The following is a 25,097-nucleotide window of genomic DNA, read 5'->3' on the forward strand; positions in this document are numbered from 1 at the left end:
GCAAGGAAGAGGGAAGGCTTGCTTCTCTGTAGGTAGCTTGGTTGTGGTGAAGTTTGCCAAAAGTCTGCACAATTTATTTAAATGTTTTAGTCTGGACACATTTTGTGCATTGGTGGTGGTGATGGTCCTCGGTTTTAAAAATATACACTCTGCAACAATTTAATAGCAGAATGAAATGGACACAACTATGATTATGAATAATAAAGCAGCTGGAGAGATGGAGAGCATTCAAAAACCCAAGCAAAGAGCTAGATTTTAAGTTGATATCTGAGTGAAAAAGAGCATAGGTGCCTGCCGCATTTTGGAGGGGAGGGAATTCCAATTTCCCATGCTCTAGGGACCTCCTGCTTGGACTACTGCAATGCGCTCTACTTGGGGCTGCCCTTGAAGACAGTTTGGAGGCTGCAGCTCATGCAGAATGCAGCTGCTGGGTTGGTATGTGGGGCACGTGCCACTGGTCCTGAAATTGCTGTGCTAGCTGCCCATTTCTGTTGTTAGCACTATTGTATAAAACCCTTGGGACCCAAAAAACATAGAAGAGTGCCATCCCCTATACAGTATTTATTTAATTTGCATGCCACCCTTCATCCAAAGATCACCGGGTGGTTCGCCACATAAAAATGCAGAACAATAACACAAAATGCATAATAAAACAAAAAACAAGCCAATGACTCCTACCCCACAAACAGCTGAAAGGCTATAGAATGTTTAATCAGCCAAAGTCCTGGTTATAAATAAATGTTTTTGCCTGGCACCTAAAGATGTATAGTGAAGGAGCCAAGGGAGCTTCCACAAACTGGGAGCTTCCACAAACTGGGAGCCACTTCCGAAAAGGTCTGTTCTCGTGTGGCTCAGAGGATTATCTCAGGGTCTGGGTTGGTTCATATGGGGAGGGGAGAGGTGGTCTTTGAGGTATTGCAGTCCTGAGCCTTTTAAGGCTGTTTAGATCAAAACCAGCACTTTGAATTGGGCCTGGAAAGCCACTGGCAGCCACCACAGTCAGGCTAGGATTGGTGCCTCTTGGGCTTGCCGATCAGAAAGTTGGCAGTCTGAATCCCGGCGATGGGGTGAGCTCCCGTTGCTCGGTCCCAGCTCCTGCCAACCTAGCAGTTTGAAAGCACGCCAATACAAGTAGATAAATAGGTACCACTGCAGCAGGAAGGTAAGTGGTGTTTCCGTGTGCTCTGGTTTCCATCACGGTGTTCCGTTGCACCAGAAATAGTTTAGTCATGCTAGCCACATGACCCAGAAAACTGTCGACAAACACCAGCTCCCTTGGCGTAAAAGCGAGATGAGTGCCACAACCCCATAGTCGCCATTGACTGGACTTAACCATCCAGGGGTCCTTTTCCTTACCTTTTTACCTAATATGCTCAAACCATCTTGTCCCAGTGAGCAACCTGGCCACCGAATATCCGACATCATGGGCCCTACAATCAGAAGCTGAGTGTTAGTGGTGGTGTCACCGCAGGGTCCTAACTTATTGGCACTGACAGCCTTCACAGTGTCAATTCCCCAGATCTTCAGAGCACCCTCCTTGGTAGGTGTGCCTCTCTGTCTCCTTCATTATTAACATTCAAAAGGAAGTTTAAAACATTCTTGTTCACTCAGGCATTTGATGGCTGAAAGAGAATGTTCCTGGCAACGTAGAAACTATTAACAATGAGGGTATGTGATTGTTGTTGTGTGTTGTTGTTGGTTTTTTTTTTTAAAAAAAGATGTTTAGATCTTCTTATTGTTTTCTAAATGTGTGTGTGTGTTTTGCTATAAGTTGTATTGCTTACTGCTTGGTTGCTGGCTAGCATGGGGTCTTGGAGCAGAGACTCTACTGCAGAGCTTTCCAAACTTTTCATGTTGGTGGCACACTTTTTGGACATGCATCATTTCGTGACACAGTAATTCAGTTTTATTAGCAAACCGCAGGTTAAACTAAACCCTTTTAAGAAATACACACACCTATCACGCGACACACCTGCGTACTGCAGCCGGCACACTAACGTGTTGTGCTACACTCTGCTCTACTGGTTCTCAGACAGAAAGAGATGACCCCCTACCCTCATCACATGTTCCCTTATCCTGGGGCAGATGCCAGAAATTGAACCTGGGACAGCCCAGGTTCAGCCAAAGCATGTGGCCCACCAGTGAGCTATGATCTGTCCCCAAAGTACATGAGCTTATTATAATTTAAGCTAATGAAACATTCAGCACAACTGTCCAGCAGCCGGTGAGAGGGGCGGGGTAAAAGGCAGAGAGACCAACTGTAAGTGGAGACAGAGCCAATGACAGGCAGAGCCCATCCTCCTCCCTGCCAAGTTCTGCAAGGGCAATAAAAGTCAGAATGAATGCTAAAGAAACAATCATCAGATAATCTTACTATCTGGGTGCAGGTGGTGCTGTGGTCTAAACCACTGAGCCTCTTGGGCTGGCCGATCAGAAGGTCAGCGGTTCAAATCCCTGCAACGGGGTGAGCTCCCATTGCTCTGTCCCAGCTCCTGCCAACCTAGCAGTTCAAAACCACACCAGTGCAAGTAGATAAATAGGTACCACTGCGGCAGGAAGGTCAACGGCATTTCTGTGCGCTCTGGTTTCCGTCACAGTGTTCTGTTGCACCAGAAGCGGTTTAGTCATGCTGGCCACATGCTGACCTGGAAAGCTGTCTGTGGACAAACGCCGGCTCCCTCGGCCTCAAAGCGAGATGAGCGCCACAACCCCATAGTCGCCTTTGACTGGACTTAACCGTCCAGGGGTCCTTTACCTTTTTACCTTTTACTATCTTAGGTCAGGTGTGGGGAACTTTTGGCCCTTCAAATGTTGCTCAACTATGACTCCCATCATCCCAGGCAATTTCCATGCTTGCTGCAGCTAATGGGAGTTGTAATTTAGTAATATCTGGTGGTCCAAAGGTTCCCCACAGTTGTCTTAACTGGAGATGCCAAGGACTGAACCTGAGACTAGTATTGCAGACTAAGTATATGCAATACTACAAAGCTCTACTATTAAGCTGTGTCTCCCTACCCCCCCAATAAGTCTCTGCACTTCCCTCCATACCCTTTGTCCAGCCTCTCAGTCCAGTGCCTCCCTCCCCCCCACAAAATAACTCACATTCCTATCCTGCTGAGCTCCGCATGAAAGAAGAGCCCATGTTGATTTTATGTTTTTCACAGCCGTGAGTCGTCCCCCCCCTTCACGTTGACAGTAATAGAGAAAGGCTTTGCAATTAAATAAAGAAAACTAAAAGCAGCTTATTGAACTGTGTGCTAATGGAGGCGGTCAAAGTGCCCTTCTTGCAGGGTGTCTACAGCTTCAACATAAATATATTTCCTATGAGCCAGCAGCTTTGCTCAAATGGATGCTGCAAAACTTCTTGGTAGCCAGGCAGGTACTATAGAGGCTATAGGGGGCCTCCTGAAGGCCTTATGGTATTTGTCTAAAAGCCGATTGATTCTCTAATGGTCCACTCTTTCCCTTACTCTCCATTTCCAGCTTGGTTTATTATTATTATTATTATTATTATTATTATTATTATTATTATTATTATTATTATTATTATTATTATTTTATTAAAACAACCATGTTGCTAGAAATACGGCCTCCTAGGTGGCTAAATTTCTTTTTTTAGCTTCTAAGTGGCATAAGATTTTAATTGATTGTATCAATATGGGGCTATCTGTTTAGCTCCATTCCATTGAGGGTTATGTTTTCCTTTTTTTTTCTTCAAAGTTCCTTCAGAGGTTTTTTAATTCTGTACAAATGTATTTTTTCTGACTGATGGTCGAATAAAAGAATGCAGGGGCATAGCAAGGAGGGCGGGTCACTGCGGTTTCCATAATGGAGGGGGTGACAAATTATCAAGGAACAATTTTGGGGGAAATTTTTTTTTTGATTTTTTTTTTGAAAATGCCTGCTCCAAAGGTCTTATCTTACTATACTAGGGATTATATAGCTATATATGAAATTTCATGCATATCGGTTAATATCTTGGCCCCCCTCCACCAAAATAGCTGTTCACTTGGCTGTTTTCCTATGTCATGAAGGCTGAAATTTCAGTTCAGAGAACACTTACTGTTCCCAACCTTAACCCTGTGGAAAGCCATCTAATTAGACTTTAATTTGATTTTGAGATGTTTTTAGGAGGTAATTTAATTATTGTTTGATTTTATACCAATGTTATGTATCTGATGTTAGCCACCCTGAGCCCGACTTTGGGCGGGGAGGGTGGGATATAAATAAAAGTTTTCTATTATTATTACTTGTTATTATTCCTTTGTAAGAAAATATGAAATAACGTAAAACCATTTTTGAGGGGGGGAATCAATGGGGGGGGTTGACAAGAAATTTTCCGCACTGGGTACCACCTGACCTTCCCATGCCTCGGGGGGGGGTGACAAAAAAGTTTTTGCCCCCGGGTACCAATTTACCTCACCCCATTGCGGGGTTTCGAACTGCCGATCGTCAAGTCCTAGGCTCTGTGGTTTAGACCACAGCACCACACTCCTACCCTGGGTCTGTTTTGATAGACAAATGTACCATTACACGTCACCCCAATCTCCACAGCAGGGTGAGTTTCCAGGGGTCCTGGGTCTGGGTTCCCCTTTGGTAATTAGGTACAGCAGAGACTGCAGTGTCTTTATGATATATAGTTCATATCCACAACTTGAGTCTACTGTGGAGGGATTTCCAACATTCACATCTCTCTGGAGCAGCAGGTATGGATGTACAAACAGAGGAACCAGCCATGCTACATGGCCCTTTGTTGCTGCCTGCTCCAACCAGCCCGCTTAGAGTTCTGCTGGCCCCCTTCCCCCTTGCTTCTCAAACCTCTTGCAAAACACCACCATTTTCATCCAGCCTATGACAAACTGTTTCTTTCGCTGCCCACTGACACACACACCTCTCTGTCTTTGCCCTGGCCACCATAATCGTTGGTTCCTCTTAAGGGCTTACCTCCCGAGTAATGCCCTGGTCCAGAAACAAGTTTAGATGGCATTTTACTCTGTTAACTCCAATGTCTGCCAACCTGTCTTAATTCTCAAAGCACCGATTAAACCCCAGCACCCAGGAATCTGGAGGGGGTCAGGGCACCCACAAACCTGTAACAGTATAGATGACAAGCACCCCACTTTCAGATCCCTAAGTGTGCACTGATGATGCCTGTACCACATTTCTCTCTCGTTGGGAAATACCGAAGCGATTTTAGATATCCCCTGGAATTAGTGATGATGAGTAAGCCAATGTGACTGCAGTCCTATACTCACTTAGCTAGCTAGGAATGTCCCAATGAACATCTGAGTAGACACATGCAGGATTGTATGACACATAAAGTCAGTGAGTCAGCCAGGTCTAGGCATCATGATATACAGGTAGATGATGATTTTTTTTTTTTTAAGGCATAAAGGTACATTAGGAAAACTTAAAAGTATGGGTGTAAGAAGCTGTTTTATATGAGGTCAAACTGTTTTGTCCACCTCATTGGCTCCTCTGGCTGGCAATGACTCTTCAAAGGTCTCTGCCAAAGGTGTCTGCAATCTTTTACTTCTGAGTGATGCTGCGACCTTCTGCACCCAAAGGATGTGCTCTGCCAGGGAGCTATGGCCTTTCCCCAGAAGGAGAAGCATGCAGAGAAGGGAAGGGCAACCTGTGGTCCTGTAGATGTTGTTGGACTCCTTCGGCCCCAGTCATATGCCCCATGGCAGCTGTGGTCCAGCAACCTCTGGAGAGCGCAGTTTTCCATCCCTGGAATAGGAGGAAAGCCTTGGCTAAATAATATGGACATTAATTCCATTGTTTCTCTCATGCTAAACGAACACTCTGCCACCTGAGCTGCCATATGCAATGCACGTCTGTTTTTCTTTTTAGACGAAAGCTTTGCCATTAGCTAGCACTGGGGGCTTGGGCTGGATTGCCCTGCGATCTCTAATTCCATGTGCCAGCAGCAGTTCTCAGTCAAGCTTTCACGCCATTATGGCATAGCCTCATCTGCTTACCGGCAGAAAGCTGCAGCGATGAGAACAGCAATGATATCACAGCTGGAGATCTGCAAATAGCTGGGATGAAACTGACCAAGTTAAAACCCATTAACACATATAGACTCACACCTGGCTGGCTCCTCTCCAGCACAGCTGTGCTACTCAAAGAGAAAGGCTTGCCTCTGGAGCCTTCCCCCAACATCCAGGGAAGGGTTGGTTCATTAGCTTAAAGGAGTCATGTCAAAGGCACAATTGAGCACTCAGGAATCTGTTTGTCTTGGGGAGCACATTCAAAACACTTCCAAACCCTTTGCCACGTAAATACAAAACTGATAACAACACAAACAACATAACAGGCTGTGTGTAACTATACCTTTTTAGATGCGATTCAGCATATGTGGAATACTTATATCAATCTTGTAGTCAGTCATCCATTATGACTGAACCCATTATGTTCCATGTTCCATGTCCCTGATATACAAGAATACGAATATGCATGGCTGTCGAAGCCCGGTTGGGCGAAACAATGAATTATCCTGGAATCCTTTTATTGTTTTCTGCATGTGCCATTCTTCCAAGTTTTTTGTCTGATACCTGCATACATACAAGGAACGCTAGAATTATTAAAAGCATCTTCACGTGGAACACTACAAGACTGATATAAGAATTCCACACCGTGGATAGAGCCAATATAAGAACTGAATAGATTGTATTTCCTGATCAATCTGCTGGACTTTAATTTTTCATAAAATGTTTTGTTTATATGATAAGCTGGTCTAAAAAACCATATATCCAGTTACAGGTAGGTAGCCATGTTGGTCTGCCATAGTCAAAACAAAATAAAAAATAAAAAAATCCTTCCAGTAGCACCTTAGAGACCAACTAAGTTTGTTCTCGGTATGAGCTTTCGTGTGCATGCACACTTCTTCAGATACCCATTCGTGTGCATGCACACGAAAGCTCATATCAAGAACAAACTTAGTTGGTCTCTAAGGTGCTACTGGAAGGATTTTTTATTTTTTTTATTTTGTTACAGAACAATATATTTTGATATGATATGTTGAATCACATTTAAAAAGATTTATATAGTTACACACAGCCTGTTACGTTGTTTGTGTTGTTATCTGTCTTGGGGAGCAGCTGTTTTGAACCATGGCCTACTAGCCTAGGAGTCTAGTGTCATAAAGAATACCAGGAATTATATATTACTTAGAAAAACAGAATTGTAGAGGTGGGCACATTCTTCTTCTCCTTGCTTATTGCCTACCCCACCCCCATTGCTGCTGTGTCCTCTTCACCCTGAACCAAGCTGCTGCACCCAGCAACAGGCTGTAGGGAAGCAGTGCTTATAGCAGCTGTGAATGTATGTGCTGTACACTATAATGTAATTGCATTCAGGGTGTGTTCCCTAATTGGCTGGCATTACCTAGCAAAGGGGAAATATTCTCAAACTGACCAATGGAACAGGTGAAGGCTCATATTGGGGGAAATCAGACTCCAAACAGGTGTGTGCAGCGAACTACTCAAAGGAGAGATTTCTCCCTGAAAACCACACCTTTCACACCAAAAATGTATAGTTATGAAAATTTAGTCAAAACAAAATAGAAAATTCTTTCCAGTAGCACCTTAGAGACCAACTGAGTTTGTTCTTGGTATGAGCTTTCGTGTGCATGCACACTTCTTCAGATACACTGAAACAGAAGTCACCAGATCCTTAAATATAGTGAGGGAGTGGGGAGGGGTATTACTCAGAAGGGTGGTGGGAATCCAATGTCTTTGTTCAGACCAATGTCTTTGTTCAGACCAGGTTTCTCCATGGTTTTAAGTTTGGTGATTAGTTGCAATTCAGCCACTTCTCTTTCCAGTCTATTTCTGAAATTTCTTTGTATTAAGACAGCTACTTTGAGATCTTTTATAGCAGGCATGTCCAACAGGTAGATCGTGATCTACCGGTAGATCACTGGACGTCTGTGGTAGATCACCGGTAGATCAGTGGCTTCCCCAAAGAAGCAAAAAAACTTTGGCTCCCCTAAAAAAAAACCTCAACGACTTTGCCCTGCACCCCTAAAATGACCTGAACCACCAAAACAAGGCTTCCCTTCCTAAAAAAAGCTCAATGTTGCTTTCCTCCTCCCTAAAGAAGCTCAACAACTTTTACGTGAACCCCTAAAAAAGGGCTTTCCTTCCTAAAAAAAAAGCTCAACAACTTTGACCTGAACCCTCCAAAAGAGGGTAGATCACTGCCAATTTTTAACTCTGTGAGTAGATCGCAGTCTCTTGGAAGTTGGCCACCCCTGTTTTATAGAATGTCCTGAGAGATTGAAGTGTGAAATTGAGATTGAAGTATGAAAATTTAGCGCAGTGTAATACATAGCTGTCAACCCTCCCTGCTGTTTACATTCCCAATGCTATAATAAGGGAATTTCCCACAAAAAAGGGGAAAAGTTGACAGCTATGGATGGGATACTGCTCTAATAGTCAGATCTGTGGGGCTTATTGCAATATCTTAATGTGAGATATATAAACTAGGCTACATACCTTTCTTTAAAATGTCTCTAAAGCGTATGGCAATATTCGGGCATCATGGTCAGATGAAGCCTACCTAAATGTGAGACTTAATCTTTTGTCTACCTTTCCAGGGGCAAAGCCAAGCATTGTATACTCTCTGTGACTAGAATTACATAGATTGCCGAGTCCTAAAATGAACTGCTCTTTGTCTGAATCAGTTAGGGGCAGGAGGCAGAATTTTTAAAATATAAGTTCAGGTGCCTTTCAAGGTTGGGAGGCCCAGATTTGAGCTTCTATTTTTGCTCTTATCTATTTGTACAGCACATGTAATTTTGAATGACTTTTGCTGCCACAAATGAATGCTTCAGTGCAGCATCCCGGCATCAGGTAAATAATTAACTCTCAGACCTAGTCCCCAACTGCAGTAATAAACCTGTGTCTGGGCTGTACAGTACACTTCAGAACACTTCTTCCTGGCATCCATATTTCCCCCCCTGTCTGGGGATTTGTTTTCTCATCACTTAACTCTATTTCCAATTTTCAGGTGGTAAGTGCTGTTCCAGACCACCCCCCCAAGTGTCCCTATTTTCCAGGAACAGTCCTGGATTCACAGAAGCCACCTTGGTTTCTGATTTGATCCCAGAATGCCCCGCTTTTCCTTAGGACATCCCTTTTTCCATCAGAGAAATGTTGGCTGGTATGGAGTTATCTGACCTCCCCCCAAGCCATCTGAAGGCATCCCTTTATAAGGAACTATCTTTTTAAAAAAATTGTTTAATGTTTTATTATGTTTTTTATATATGTTGAAGCCTCCCAGAGAGGTTGGGGTCAGATGAGTGGGGTATAAATATTAAAATTATGGTGATCTTGATGGAATAGGACGTCCCTATTTTCATCGGAGAAATGTTGGTGGGGATGCTGTGCTTTTTGTAGCCAACATGATCCCACCCATGTACAAGACCAGGGTATTAGTAGGCTTGGGGAAACCCAAACATTTGGAGAAGTCCAAGCAATTTTTTTATTTTTTTATTTTTGGCGCACGCAGGGACCCAAAACAGCCCAATTCATGCTCTCGTTGTCCATTGAATGCTGATTGGCTGATTGGTGGCGGTGATAGGAAGATGGAAATTGGGAGTGGAATGGGTGAAATCCCAAAGAGGAAACACACTACTTCACAATATCTTGGTGGAGGTTCCACTTGTATGTACTAATAGCAGCCTCAGTCTCCCAGTGCCTGTCTTGTACAGTAGAACCTCTACTTACGTCCTGCTCTGCTTAGGCCCGTTCCCAGTCGTGACCACGCCAAACCTAGAAGTAAATACCAGGTTTGCAGCGATTCGCACATGCGCAGAAGCAGCTGCCGCCACATGCACAGAAGCGGGCTGCTGCCAAATGCGCCTGCACAGAACCGGGCTGCCACCGAATGTGCCTGCACACAATGGCGCTTCTACCAGCGACCCATTTTGCCATAAGGACGGGCCTCCGGAACGGATTGTGGTCATAAATAGAGGTTCCGCTGTAGTCAAAATGGTACCACTCATGTGCAAGCCATAGTGGTTGGCTTTTGGGATCCCAGGTCTGTGGTTCTCCACCTTGGTTGTAAAGAAAAGCTTTTAATCCATTATAATTCCCTTTCCCCTCCCAATCCCACCTTCTCTGTTCTTATCCTTCCATCATCAGCATTGCTGAGGAAGGCTATAGGATTACTAGGCAAGGACCACGTCGCTCCAGTGTTTAGTGTCTCATGCACAGAACAGTTGTAACACTTCTCTCAGTGGGGTCTCAGACCTTGTCCAGAAGGGACCTCTGATGTTCCCACAACCACATCTGGGTGCCTTGAGAGAAATAACTAACAGCTGGCAAAGACACACACACACACACACGGAACATAAGTCTTTTGAAGCTGACATGTCTAATCCTTTTAAGCTTGACCATTACTTTGCACAAAAATACTCAACTGGCCTAAATGCTATTGTGTCAGCAACATCTCATTCAAAGTTGAGCACCAGTGTCTGGGTTGTTTCGGAGCAAAATCACCTGTTAGTAAGCTGTCATCTGTTGGAAGCTGTCATCATGAAAATAAAATGTGTTCCTCAAATTCTTTGCAGATAGACAATAATTGCATCAAGGAGAATGTGGCCTTAGAAACATAATTTGCCACCCTAGGCTCCTTTGTGAGGAAAGGCAAGATATAAATTTAATGAGTGAGTGAGTGAGTGAGTGAGTGAGTGAATAACATATAGAAGAGCTGTTGTCTAGAGCAGTGGTTTTCAACCAGTGTGCCTTGGCACCATGGGGTTTATTGAATGATGGTCAGGGGTGCCGCTGGCAACTCTGGCCTCTGTCCCTCTTTCTTTCCTTCCCACCCTCCTCTGATGCCCTCTTACATCTCTCCCTCCCAAAGGCTTGCACAATTGTTTGTTGCAGCAGCTCTGGCTACAAGCTCCCCAGGCGAATGGTGCCTCTGGGGCTGGACAGGGAGTGCTTCCCAGGCCCCTGTGGGGCAGTGTGAGGAGGCACCTCTCTTTGGGGTGGGGGTGGGGGCAGTTCAGAGACCAGAGGTGGCAGCAGCGGCTGCCCAGAGGACTCCCAAGGAGAGGAGGGGAAAGGAAATTAGGCTGAGGGAACACTCCACAAGGGGGGGGGGGCGTTCGAAAAAGGGTGAGAGGCTGCCAGCTCTGCAGGCAAGGGGTGACATAACTGGGCTCCTGAGCCTCACAGGGGTGCCGCAGAAAAAATGTAGTTGGTCAAGGGAGCCATGGACCCAAAAAGGTTGAAGAGCTTTGGTCTAGAGCAATATTGTTGTATGAACATCTCCCATCTGCAATTATTAAGTGGTATAAGCCCAGTACAGGTCCACCACCTCAATGGGAACTAATTTAAGGCTTCAGTCCTAGATACATTTAATGGGGATTAAGCCCCATTGAACACAGCTGAGCTTATTTCTGAGTAAACATGCATAGGATTGTTAAATGTTATGCATTTTATGGATGATGTTTGTACACCACCTTTCCTCTGAGGAGCTCCAAAAAGAAAAGCCTGGTTCTCTCTCCTCCACTTTATCCTACCCTGTGGATCCTATCCTATCCTTGCCCTGCTTAGGCAAACAGGCAGTGACTGTTTCAAAATCACCCTATGAGCTTTGTGGTAGGGGTCTCTGCCCAGTCATAGTCCAATACTCAGGGGATCTTTGGGAGTCATCAGTAAAAAGAATTTTTTTAAATGATGGACAGATTTGGGGGGCCTTGGGGAAACTACAAAAAATGTTTGGCATTACAGTGGGGTACATATGAGTCAAGGGGGGGAAAAAAACTTCAATTGCTCAAAAGCACAGATGTGTGGGGTGGGGCGCTTTTGGAGAGCCACAAATAATCTTTAGGCATCACAGTACCATAGCAGGGCATGGCACCCTTGGGAGTAGTCCAAAGAATTATATATTTTAAAAAAACAATTAAATAAACCATTTGGGTTTTTGGGGTTTTTTTTAAGGGAGGGAATGGGGGCCTTGCGGGACCTACAATAAAACCTTTTGGCACCATAGCATCATATTGAGAGATTCATAAGAGCATTTCTTTTTCTTTTTTTGAAAAATGACACTTTTGGGGGGGCTTGGGGAGCCCCCACAAAATCTCTCTTGGGGCTAGATGAAGGCTGCTGGGCTGCAGGTTAGCTACCCCTGCTCTTGTGCTATTGCATGTCTCTGAGGAGAACCCCCAAAGGTTACTAGTATGCCGTAGGGCCTGACTTGTATCCTCCTTGTGTCTTTTAGAAGACACAACTGAAGCCATCCAGAATTCCCAAGACGAATAAAGGCTGAGGCACTTGGAAAGTCCTTCTACAGTTTGCATCATTTTGTTAGTGTTGCTGATCACTGGCCTTCCTTTTTTCTCTGCCGGGCAGAGTTGCTGGACCTATTTCCTCCGCTGGTGAACCTTTAATCTTTTCGGATTGGAAACGTTGCCCTCAATATCAACAACGCTCAGCCTTGAGCTTAAGCAAACACACAACAAAAAAAAAGAGACAAGAGACTCGGGTCAGTCTTGTCAGCTTCAGACCAGGTGGCCGAGAGCAGACAGGCAGCAAACGGGTTTCCGCAGAGCAAGCCCAGAATCAATGGACAGTTTGGAGGGTTCGCGGTTGTCAATGATGAAGGAAGTGTTTGACAGCTTGCAACTGGTAAGAGCTGCACAGAACTCTCTGCTTAGATCTCTTCTGCTCTGTTTTGAAAGTGATTGCTAGGTAGATTGCTGTGTGTGTTTTCATCCGCTTCTCTGAATCTTAAGATTTCTGGATTCTAGATAAAATTCCAGTTTATCTAGAGTACGGCTCCGCCCCCCCTTTGCAAAACGCAAACTTCTTGCCTCTCGTGTCTTGTTTCGGCTGCTAATTCGTTGCAAGTTTCTCTGTGGTTCGTTGGCAAAAAGAGAGTTAATTTGAGGGTGGGTGGGTTTGGAATATAGGGATATCTGCTAAAACCAGAAGAAATAACGGCAACACGCAGGGTGTCTCTCTAAGGTGGTAGCTGCACCACTCAGTCTGCACCACTCACACTGTATAAATAAATGAGATTGCAAGGCTAGCAGTGACTGTGCTATCTTATGAGCCACCATTCAGATGTTGCAAATGGGATATATAGATATATATATATATGATTTTTCTCCAGAAAGACTAAATTCAGATTAAAAGAGGTAAAATATGGACTAGTGTTTCGATGCCATGGCTGCTGTGTGGATATTGTGAACATTTCGCATGCATGCGGAACATGCATCCCATAATAAACACCTGTCTGGAAGCATCCATCGATTCTGGTTTTTTAAAGTGGTAATTTGGTCCCTGTAGCAAGAAACGGGCACAGTGGAAGCTTGCAACTGACCAGATATGAAGTTTGAATGTGATTATATTTCAGGCATGCCTTCCCTTCCTTGTTTCATGGCATTCTGAACTGATCTCCATCAGAGACAGGATGCTTGGCTGGGGGAAGTACTTCAGACATGGCACAGAAACCTCTTTTACTTGACATTTTTAAAATGGGGAATGGATTTTTACAATGAGGAATTGTATCTATTCAATGAGGAATAAAAGCAGATGCATTGATTATTATTATTTAAATTGTTTATATACTGCCTTTCATTTCAAGAAGAAATACCAAGGTGGTTCACTGTGGTCACTGTTGTGGCTCTTAAGGTCAGAGTGAATAATAATATTAATGATGATAATGATAATGATAATAATAATAATGATTAATAATAATAATTCATTATGGTTAGTGAGCATAACTCTTGAAAAAGGTACTGGGGAACCTCTAATTCTCCAGAAGTTGTTGACTATGGTCACATGGACCTCATTAATTTAAAGCACTATGATTACCACTTTAAACAGGCCTGGCTTCCCCCAAAGAATTCTGGGAGCTGTAGTTTCTTAACGGTGCTGAGAGTTCTTAGGAGACATTGATTCACCTCACAGAGTTTCTATTCTTAGAGTTGTGTGTGAAGAGGGATTGATTGCTAAACTACTCTGGAAAATGTAGCTCCATGGGGAGAATAGGAGTCACCTAGGAGCGATCAGATTTCTCAACCAGCTATGGTTCCCATGATTCTTTGGGGGAATCCATGACTGTTTAAAATGGCATGATACTGTTTTAAATGTATAGTGCAGATGTGGCCCAGCTTTGGAAACGTGTGTGCTAATATCGTGTCCATTTCAACTATCTATTTTGGAACACAGAGGAAGATGGTGAGCTCTTGAGCAAAACTGAGGACCAAGTAGGCTGGGATATCACAGTGACATTGACACAGGATCTTAATACATCATTCAACATTTTTGTCACAATCAACCCAGAGAAGAAGGCAAATATGGTAGATAGGCAGATGGAAGGCATTCACAATTCTTAGCTGGTGTGTCCTGATTTTCATCACGTGTATCAGTCTATGCAAACCCCATTATGTGAAAGCAATGGACTACACTGACGCAATGGACTACACTGAATGGAATGGACGTGGGTGGCGCTGTGGTCTAAACCACAAAGCCTAGGGCTTGCCGATCAGAAGGTCAGCAGTTCGAATCACCGCAATGGGGTGAGCTCCCATTGCTCAGTCCCTGCTCCTGCCAACCTAGCAGTTCAAAAGCACGTCAAAGTGCAAGTAGATAAATAGGTACCGCTCTGGCGGGAAGGCAAACGGCGTTTCCGTGCAATGCTCTGGTTTGCCAGAAGCAGCTTAGTCATGCTGGCCACATGACCCGGAAGCTGTACGCCGGCTCCCTCAGCCAGTAAAGCGAGATAAGCGCCCCAACTCCAGAGTCGTCCACGACTGGACCTAATGGTCGGGGTCCCTTTACCCTTTACACTGAGCTTTGGGCATCCCAGCACAAGTCATGCTAAACACACTTTGAGGGATATGCCAAAAGCCAAATCCGGGCAGGGCTCAACCTGGAAGCATGCATGCATAGCACACAACTAGCACAGGTCAACAGGGCAGGAAGTTAGCAATGCTCTGGTTGGCAACAGTGGCTTCTATGGACTGAGGTGAGTTCTCGAGGATGCCTGGCAACCCACTGTTGGAAACTAACATTCTGTTAGTTAACCTAACAGAGTTCTTCTTATATTCTGCCCTGTCTCAGCTCTTTTGCGTCAGTGTGCTGCATCTGAAAGAAAGGGAAATGTATCATTCTGAATTAGGATATGCAGCAGCAGCTAATATTAATGGAATTACGATGCCAAGGAATGGATGTGATTGCGAAAGCATTTCCCTTTACACAGCGTTTTGGATGGCCTCATCACAGAGGTGATGAAAGGTTGCATGCTATGTTGCCAAATTGTATTCTCAATCCCATCCCAGGCCACTTGGATAAAAAAATAAATACATAATGAAACACCAAAACGAATGTCAATATTTAGAGTTTGTGCTATATTTAGTTCCAGTTGCACCAGTCTTTAGCAAGTGAGCTGATCAATTAAATTTCCCTTTTTAGACCTGGCATCTAACCAAAAGCTAAAAATAGAAACCCCAAGGTCCTTTGGCTGCTAATTTAGGCACTGATCTTCTGAGCATTCCGTAGATATAGAACTCGGATTTAGAGTGGGGAAATGTGGGGCAAAGGTTTAAATCCACATTTCCAAGTAATGGTTGTCGGAGTTGTGTGTGGAGAGTATGTGAGGTTGGAGTTTTCCTGGTGTTTCTTTCTCCCCCATTGATACTTGTGCATAATGTAAGAGAGCAAATGGAGGCAAGGAAGAGAGGTTTTTTAAAACATGCTTGTGCATTCTTAACTGTAGATGAAGCACATTATCTTTGATAATGCACATGTGTGTGTGTGTGTGTTGTCATTATTACCGGTCATTTCATTATTACAGTGATATCCCACTAAGAACATGTTAAACGTCTTGCTCACTATGGTTTTCCAGAGTTTCAGGCAGGGTTATTTCCCAGTGTGACCTGGAGATGCCGGGGATTTGGAACTTTTTGTGTGCAAAGCAAGTGCTCTACAGCTGATGTTGAGAACATAAAAATCCCTGCTAGATCAGGCCAAGTGCCCACCTAGTCTAGCATTCTTCTCTCACTGTGGCCAACCAGATGTCTATGGGAAGCCCACAAGCAGAATTTAAGCACCACAGCACTTTCCCCTCCTGTGATTCCTAACAACTGTTATTCAGAGGCATTCATCTTCAGAGCAGGAGGTGGCTCTTGAGTAATTCCTGGGGGAGGCTTAACACAGACACCACTCTAGTTTGGAGCTGGTTGTATCAGGTCAGACAACTGATCCATCTAAGTTCAGCGACAGGCACTGAATAATTAAGCTGGAATGAAGTGATGCTTCTATGTTGCTAAACAAGAAGTACGGTAATACAATGGGCAGAAGCTGCAAGGAGGAAGCTACTAACATACCCTGCAATACTTCTCCAATGAAAATAGGAACATCCTATTCCATAATTATAATAAATATAATTTTATACCATGTCCATCTGACTGGGTTGGCCCAGCCAACTCTGGGCAGCTTTAACAAAACATTAAACATTCAAAAACTTCCCTATACAGGGCTGCCTTCCGTTGTCTTCTAAATGTTGTTACTTATCTCCTTGGCTTGGGGGTTGCATAACTCCATACTCTCCAACATTTCTCTGATGAAAATAGGGATGTCCTAAGGAAAAGCCGGACATTCCGGGATCAATTCAGAAACTGAGACAGCTGTAAATCCAGGAGTGCCCCTGGAAAATAGGGACACTTGGAGGTTCTGTATTAATTAAAGGCCCAATGGCCTTGAAAATCCTCAATGGAATTTTCAGCTATGCCACTCCACACTAGACATGTTAGTGTTGCAGTTCCTTTTTAGCATAGGAAAAAGATAACCACAAATCAGGTCCTAAAAAAGTTGGGAGGATGACAGAGAAAGCACTGGAATGGAAAAGGCTAGCAATGCAGTTGACTGGGATTCCCAGCAAATAATAATGATAAAATGAGTGAACAGAACTTGGAAATTCCAGACCACAATCTCTTGGAGTATAGGAGCTGCTGCCCCTTGACTGTCCTGTGGGCTATGCATAGGGCAGATAAAAAGCTGGCTTGAGTCTGAGAAGTGGCACCCTTTTCAGATCAGAAATGCTGACCTACTGTTTTCTACGTAAACAGCAAATGATAGGTATAGAGTGCATTAACCCTGTTCACGAGGACACCCAAATCCTTACATAATTCTAGCAGGAATTTAATATAGGACAAGAGTTGAAGGAATCATTACAACATGAAGTGGTGGCGTGCAGACTCCACCTGCATCCTTTAACTCTGTTGACACATGCTATACTGTACCCATCTTCTTGGACTTTTGCTTGTATGTCTTCTCCTGTAGGTGGAGCAGATCCTCTCAGAATTCCGGCTACAAGAACAGGATCTGAAGAAGGTGATGCATCGGATGCAGAAGGAGATGGACCGGGGCTTGAAGCTGGAGACACATGAGGAAGCCTCTGTGAAGATGCTGCCCACTTATGTACGCTCTACCCCTGAGGGATCAGGTAAGCAACAATGGTCAGCAACCCACCTGCTGAAATCAAGGATACTAGCATAGGGGTAGGTAGCCTGTGGCCCTCAAGAAGTTGCTCAACTCAACTCCCATTGTCCAGACAACAGGAAACATGGGCCAGGGATAATGGGAGTTGTACTTCAACAGCATCTAAATGACCAAGTTTTCTCCACTACCATGCAGAAGCAGCTCACCAAACAGGTGAGTCACTGTTGCTTACCAGGATGGAATGGGGGAGAGGAGAGGTGGCAAGGAGGTTGGCATGGTGCAAATGCATTGGCTGGGGCCCTGAATTGGCTCTGCCGGTGCATTTGTGCTACACTGACTTTACTGCTTCTTCGCCCATTCTCCTTCCTGGAAGCAACAGTGGCCCACTTACTGGGAAGCTAGCGTTGTGGCTCCACCCCATCCATCGAACCACTTCTGCTAGTATGTCTTCTGAACTCTTAAGCCCTGACCCCTGACTCTGATCCAATGTTGACTATAATTGAGCTATTCTCATAATAGGTTGCTGGCCCTTTTAATGAATGTCAGAGACTGCAGTAGATTAACAGTAACTCTTTTATGGTATAAAAGTGTCTATACAGTAGCCCTAATAAACTCACTAAAGCAGAACTTATTTGTGCTTTAGTCCTAATCTAGTTTCACTTCCCATGCCATAGCCTGCCCTTTCAGGATCCCATTTCACCACATTTACAGACAACTGAGCGAAACAACGAGCTGCATGAACAACGCTTAATAACTTTTGTACCCTGAGGTGATGAGTAGACTATCAGTCAGCTCTAATAGCACCTGGGGATTATTCTGCTCTGTAATTGGTTGCTATTTCTATCTAAAGAATGATTAGTCTCTGCATTTCCTGATCAATCTGCCTCTGGAGGTCACTTTCCATGCTCACAGGATGGGAAACAAGCTGCCATAGATGGCATCTGCTGATGTTTCAGGATCTTGGTCTATTGAAGCTTTGTTTTCCTGCTAGCTCTGTCCTTAAACTTGTTGATTGTATGGCTGGATATGATTCTGGCACAAGTTTCAAGTGTCTTCTGCTCCTTCTAAATGTGCCACTGTTGGTAATTACAGCATTGGGTCGTGGTGTCAAATAGTGCCCCTGACCCTGGTTCTGGCCATCACCTCTGATTGTCAAGTTTTATTCTCACTTGTGAACCAGGATGTAGTTTTAGTAATGCTTTTACCCCGTAGTGTTTATCAAACTGTAACTTATATAGGCTTTTCTGCCTTTTTATCTGCTACATGGACTTCCTTCAGATCAGGCCACTGGGGATACAGGTCTGTTTCCAGGGTCAGAACTGGTTCTTCGTTGTTGACCCATTAACAACTATGCTGGGCTGTTGGTTGCATTAATTGCAGTTGCTCTATCACTCACTTAAAATGGATCTTCTTTTTTCAGGCTCTGCTTTGTGGTTTAGATTGCTCTTTGTGCCTCCCCATTGGCTTGTAGGTAGTGTTGGCAATGTGGCTAAAATTATATTTCTTTGTGAACTGAGAAATCTCCTTCTCTGCAAATTGTGGGGCATTATTTTGTTACAAGTTCATCAGGATGCCCCTGTCTGACAAATACAGTCTTTAGACAATTGATGGTGGTAGAATTTGTAAATGAATCGTGTGTGTTATTTCTAGATACTTAGAAAAATAGTCTATATACGTAGCAACCAGGTACTTGTGCTCATGTAATTCATAAATGTCTGTTCCAACTCTTTTCTGAGGTCTGTCCGGTAATGGAGTAAAAGCGGTTTCTTTTGTTGAGCGGCTCTATTCTAGTGCCAGAAACATGACTATTTTCTTTTTTATATATAATTTTATTTATAAACGTTGCAACAATTATTCAGCCATAAGTCTAACATTTCAGACTTTGACTCCCTTCCCCCTCTTTCTGTGTTCTTTACATTTATTTTCATCCTTTCCTGCATACTCCAAATTATCTTAATTTATTCGTCTAATCATCTATTCTCATAAATATCTCAGATATGTTTTTGAAACTGCAGGTTTTTACAATAATCCTGCCAATGTCTCGATCTGTTTACATTTTATTTGTAAATACTCAATAAACCATTTACATTCCTTTCTTTAAAAAAATGTTATCTTGATTTCTTATTCTTCCAGTAAGTTTCGTCATTTCTGCATACTCCATTAATCTCTGTAACCATTCTTCTCTCTTCAGGACCTCTTCTTCCTTCCATTTTTGGGCAAATAACATTCTTGCAGATGTGGTTGCATACATAAATTTCTATACTGTTTAGGTTGTTCTGATTCCATAATTCCCAAACAATGGAAATTTCATTCTACCCCATATTTGCAAATTTCTTTTAATAACCTCTCAAGTTTTCTTTGCTGTTAACCATAAACCTAAATATTTAGCCTTCTTTTCACTCTTTAGATGTGATATATTTTGTAGTTTATTTTTACTCTCATCATTCATGTTTTTAAACCAGGAGCTTGGTTTTATCCTTATTAATTTTAAGACCTGCTATTTCTCTATTTTTTAATCTCTTCTAGTGCTTTCGGAATTGACTCTATTAGTTCTTCTCCAGATATCACCACATTGTCTGCAAATGCTTTCAATTTATATTGTCTCTGTCCTACCCTTATTCCTTTAATTTCTTGATTACATCTTATTCTTTGTGCCAAAACTTCTAAAACTAATATAAACAATAAAGGTGACAGTGGGCAGCCTTGTCTAGTTCCTTTAGTTATTTTACCTTTGTTAGTCAATACATTATTTACTATCAATTTTGCTGATTGTTCTGTATATATTGCCTTGACTCCTTTTATAAAAGTGTCTCTACAACTCATGTATTCCAAAACTTTAAACATAAAGTCCCAGGAGACGTTATCAAATGCTTTCTCTGTCTAAAAACATTAAGGTTGTTTGTTTTTCATTTCTCACTTTTAAAAATACCATTCAATCAATTATATTTCTAATATTATCTTTCATTTGTCTTCCTGGCAAAAATCTGGCCTGATCTTGATGGATTTCCTCTTTTAATACAGCTTTCAACCTATTAACTAATATACCTGCAAAAAGTTTATAATTGTTATTCAACAAATATATAGGTTGATAGTTCTTAACCAGCTCTTAGGAATCAAGGTTATATATACACTCTTCCTGAGTGCTGTGTACACACTCCCATTTACTATTCACCCAGTGTGCTTCCATTGCTGGTTTGTGAAGCTGTGTACACATAATGTTAACCGCAATCCATATCTATCCCATAGTTTCTTGAGAATCACTGTGGTTTGCTGCATTTCTCACCAAACTAGCTACAATCTGATTTGATTCCATAAGCACATCCACACATACCCTTCTGCCTACTGATGTGGACAGACAGCGGGTGACTGGGAAACACATCAAATCATGTGTACAATGATTTAAGAATATGGTTTGAAATACAGCAGAAAAATATTTAAGTCATAGTCTTGCATGCTCTCTATATTTGATGATGCCCTGGTACCCTTCACAGAGTTAGGACATCTTGTCTCATCTCAGCAGGAATGACAATTCAATTTCTACAAAGGACTAATCCCTTTGAGTGTGAGTCTTTCTTGTTCCACAAAAAGGGGTTTGAGCTTGGCTGGTATGCTCCTCTATTTATTTAAGCAGTGTAGTATGTTTGCCAGTTTTGGTAGAAATCTGCCTCAACACTGTACCATGCCCAATAAGCTTTTCAACTCAACAATGGATTCTTATGGGCTAATTCCTGAAATAGCTTCCACCTTCTTAGGATCAAGGCTCACACCATATTTATCTATGCGATGGCCCAGGTGCCCCTTCTGTCCTACCAATTCCAATGGTCTCCAGCCACCCACCATAGGTCATATGTGGCGATTCCCTCAGCTTTTTCTTACACACTTGCCCTTAGGAAATAGAAGTCAGGCAAGCACCCCATCGCCATAGGTGTTGACATGAATCACCCTGCCTCTTAATTACAATCCTGCAGTTGGGTTCTTCTAGGATCTGTGTACAAGGCAACCTAGCCCAGGTGGTTCCCCAAAGACTAAACTGACATGTCACACTCTGGGATTGCAGAGGTGGGAGATTTTCTGTCTTTGGATCTCGGGGGCACCAATTTCCGAGTCATGCTGGTGAAAGTGGGTGAAGGTGAAGAAAAACAATGGAATGTGAAGACGAAGCACCAGATGTATTCCATACCGGAAGATGCCATGACAGGAACAGCTGAAATGGTGAGTCAGATGAGCAGGTGAAATCAACCAGGTTACGTATTGCATCATGACTTGCAGGTGTTCAGGAATGGGAGGAGGCTTGCCCTTGGGAAGGAAGGAGGTCACATCGTCAGACTCAGAGGCAATGTAGTCCACTGGGCAAAATGTTGGGCCTGGCCTGGACCTGAGTTCAAATCCTTTCAAATAATGGCTCTCACTCTCAATTGAGAACCTTCTACAGAAGTCTCCAACTGTCCAGGACAATTGACATACTCTTTGTCTGTGATCTTGCATTGCAAGACAAACTCAGTTGACTCCATTTGCATCTGATGAAGTGGGCTCTAGTCCATGAATGCTTATGCCACGAGAAAAATGGTTAGACATAAGAAGTTGGAGTCAACGTAGCGCTGAACAGGTCATTCCACCGGCACAAGGAGAAATCCTTGTGCAACACAATTATCACCCTCTCTCCTCCCTCTGCGTGTCCTCTAAATCTGTCCCTCCAGAGGAGATTTGGGGATGATACAAGGCATGCACAGGTGGAAGAGAGGGGGCAGACATATTGCTTCACTTCCAATCAATGCATGCCTAATAGGTGAAATCATGTTACTTTTTATACCACAAACGTTCCAGGTTCTGTGCTTTCCCATTTTTCTTGCACTATAGCACAAGAGTGCCCCTCCAGGGGACAGCTGTGCAATGATATTGGGGAAGCCTTACAGAACAGCTAATAAAGCAGAATTATGTGTGAACAGTATAAAACCACCACTTACACACTATTATTGCATCAAAGACATGTTGTAGAGTGAGAGAAATTGACAGATTCATCCATCCCTCCACGTCTCTCCAGAACTGGTTGTGGAAAGCTAAGGCAGATCGCTGAATGTTTTCCCTTCTCTCTCTCCCCCCCCCCCCAACAGCAGTTGACTTTTTTGTGTTTGTATTTGTCTTTCTTCCCCAGCTCTTTGATTACATCTCAGAATGCATCTCGGACTTCCTAGACAAACATCAGATGAAACACAAAAAACTACCTCTGGGCTTCACGTTTTCATTTCCTGTTCGACACGAAGACCTCGACAAGGTGGGATTTGGGAGGGGGGGCTCCCTTCTCAATGCTCCCTCTTCCTGCATGAGTTGTTCATTTGAGCCACCGAACCATGTATAATGGTAGCCTGCGGGGTGTAAATAATGTAACAATATAACACCTCCAGGCAGGAGGAATAGGTAAAGGTAAAGGGACCCCTGACCATTAGGTCCGGTCGTGTCCAACTCTGGGGTTGCGGCGCTCATCTCGTGTTACTGGCCGAGGGAGCCGGCGTACAGCTTCCAGGTCATGTGGCCAGCATGACAAAGCCGCTTCTGGCGAACCACAGCAGCGCACGAAAATGCTGTTTACCTTCCCACCAGAGCGGTACCTATTTATCTACTTGCACTTTGACGTGCTTTAGAACTGCTAGGTGGGCAGGAGCTGGGACCGAGCAACGGGAGCTCACCCCGTCGCGGGGATTCAAACAGCCGACCTTCTGATCAGCAAGCCCTAGGCTCTGTGGTTTAACCCATTTGTTCATTTTTGTTCATTTGTTCATTTGAGCCACTGAACCATGTATAATGGTAGACTGCGGGATGTAAGTAATGTAACAATATAGCACCTCCAGGCAGGAGGAATACTCGGAGGAAAAGCTGCAAAGCGAAAGGCTGTGGCAGCTCAGAAAATGCTTGACTGTTCTGCACTAACACATTAGCCAGGGGGCTTTACCAACTACAATTCCCATCAGCCCCAGGCAGCACTGTCCAAAAGCATAGCAAACCAACAACTTTCCAGAAGCATCATGCAGAAAGAAGTCACATGTGTCGGTGATGTACAATCATTCCAGATTCCGGAAGGGTGTTTTTCCCACACCTGTCCATTGCTCCAGTTGTTATCCTGTTGCTCCCTTGCTTTCCACACATCAGTTAATGATTATTATTATTATTATTACATCACATTGACCCAATGCAGGGATAGGTTTAGCCAAAGAGATTTTGCTTATTTCAGGATGTTTCTTCTGATCCTTTAAACCTCTCGTTCCGCAGGGGATCCTATTGAACTGGACTAAAGGCTTCAAAGCGTCAGGAGCTGAAGGGAACAACGTCGTTGGGCTTTTGAGAGATGCTATCAAACGGCGAGGGGTGAGATGAAAACTGTGTTTTGCTGATCAGTTCATTATTTCTCCTCATTTGCTTTGTAGGACTGTAAGAAGCTCCCTTATACCAGGTCAGCCTGTCTTTTCCATCCAACATCTAGCTCAGTATTTCATGCAATGACTGGCAGCATTTCAATAAGAATCTCTAGCACAGGGTCTTTCCCATCACATCATATCTGCTTCTTTTAACTTTGGGCTTATTCCAGACTTACATTTCCTCCATGCTTTCTCAGCACGATCCGTGCTTTAAAGTTCTGTGTCCGAAAACTCTTTATTTTTTTGCTCCGGAGCCTTTCCTGCGAAAACCCACTCTTTGCAGCTGAATCAAAGCTGATGGCAGTCCGCTGAAAACCTGAATTGCTGTTTGTTGTACTTCAGCTTTAGAGAGTGGGTTTTTGCAGGGAAAGCTCTGGGGCGAAAAGAAGAGCACTCAGACATGGACTGGCAAAGTGCAGGCCCGTACGTGGAATTAGCAGGGCAAAAGTTAAGTGTGGAGAAACCCCTAGCCAAAGGTGTTGCCAGGTACAGGTGGCAACCATTTTGCGCAGGGTTTCCATTCCTTGCCCCTGGGTGTGTCAGTAGAGTCTGCAAAAGCCCACCCAACCCTGTTCTGCCCTGTTCCACCCTTGTTCTGCCCTGCCCCTGTTCTGCCCTCTTCTGGGTACAAAAGATCCTGTGCATTGGCAGACATGCATCAATTGGATGTGCACAAAATGGTCGTCACTTGTCCTTAAAGGATTCACAGATTTGGGGAAGGGCCATGGCTCAGCGGCAGAACATCAGGTTCGATCCCTGACATCTCCAAGTAAGGCTGAGAGAGAAAGTCCCCCTCCTCTCAGCTTGAAATCCTGGAGAGCTGCTGCCTGTCAGTGTTGACAAGTACTGAGCTTGATGGACAGCAGACAGGCCAAAAGCATCTTCCCATGTTCCTATACAAATTTGCATGTATCAATACTTCTGGGCAAGATGCAGTGGCCTGGAGTCTCACCTGCATCGTGTGCTGCAGTGTGCACAGCCACCCTTTCTTCCTTTCATGTGTTTTATCCACACACACACACACACACACACACACCTTACTTCCAGTTTCTCAAGAGTATTATGGCATTATAGTGTTCCATGGTGGAGGGTTGCTGCATCTGTTGGGGACGCGAGTGGTGCTGTGGTCTAAACCACTGAGCCTCTTGGACTTGCCGTTCGGAAGGTTGGCAGTTCAAATTCCCGCGACGGGGTGAGCTCCCATTGCTCTGTCCCA

The 25,097-nt window shown here is 43.8% G+C and overlaps 1 protein-coding gene across 2 annotated transcripts in view; it reads left to right on the top strand.

The window, feature by feature from the left end:
• Window positions 1-25,097, top strand: part of GCK (glucokinase) — a 48,050-nt gene that overhangs the window by 6,929 nt on the left and 16,024 nt on the right. Inside the window, exons 2-6 of one of the 2 annotated variants that reach the window (XM_033171808.1) lie at window positions 12,244-12,650; window positions 17,313-17,475; window positions 21,529-21,683; window positions 22,624-22,743; window positions 23,736-23,831. In XM_033171808.1, coding sequence (XP_033027699.1) covers window positions 12,588-12,650; window positions 17,313-17,475; window positions 21,529-21,683; window positions 22,624-22,743; window positions 23,736-23,831 — 597 coding nt within the window. In that variant the 5' untranslated portion in view covers window positions 12,244-12,587. The remainder of the gene's footprint in view (window positions 1-12,243; window positions 12,651-17,312; window positions 17,476-21,528; window positions 21,684-22,623; window positions 22,744-23,735; window positions 23,832-25,097) is intronic. The other variant, XM_033171809.1, reaches the window with a different exon arrangement.

The sequence above is a fragment of the Lacerta agilis genome, chromosome 15, assembly GCF_009819535.1.
Source record: "Lacerta agilis isolate rLacAgi1 chromosome 15, rLacAgi1.pri, whole genome shotgun sequence".
Lineage (NCBI taxonomy): Eukaryota > Metazoa > Chordata > Lepidosauria > Squamata > Lacertidae > Lacerta > Lacerta agilis.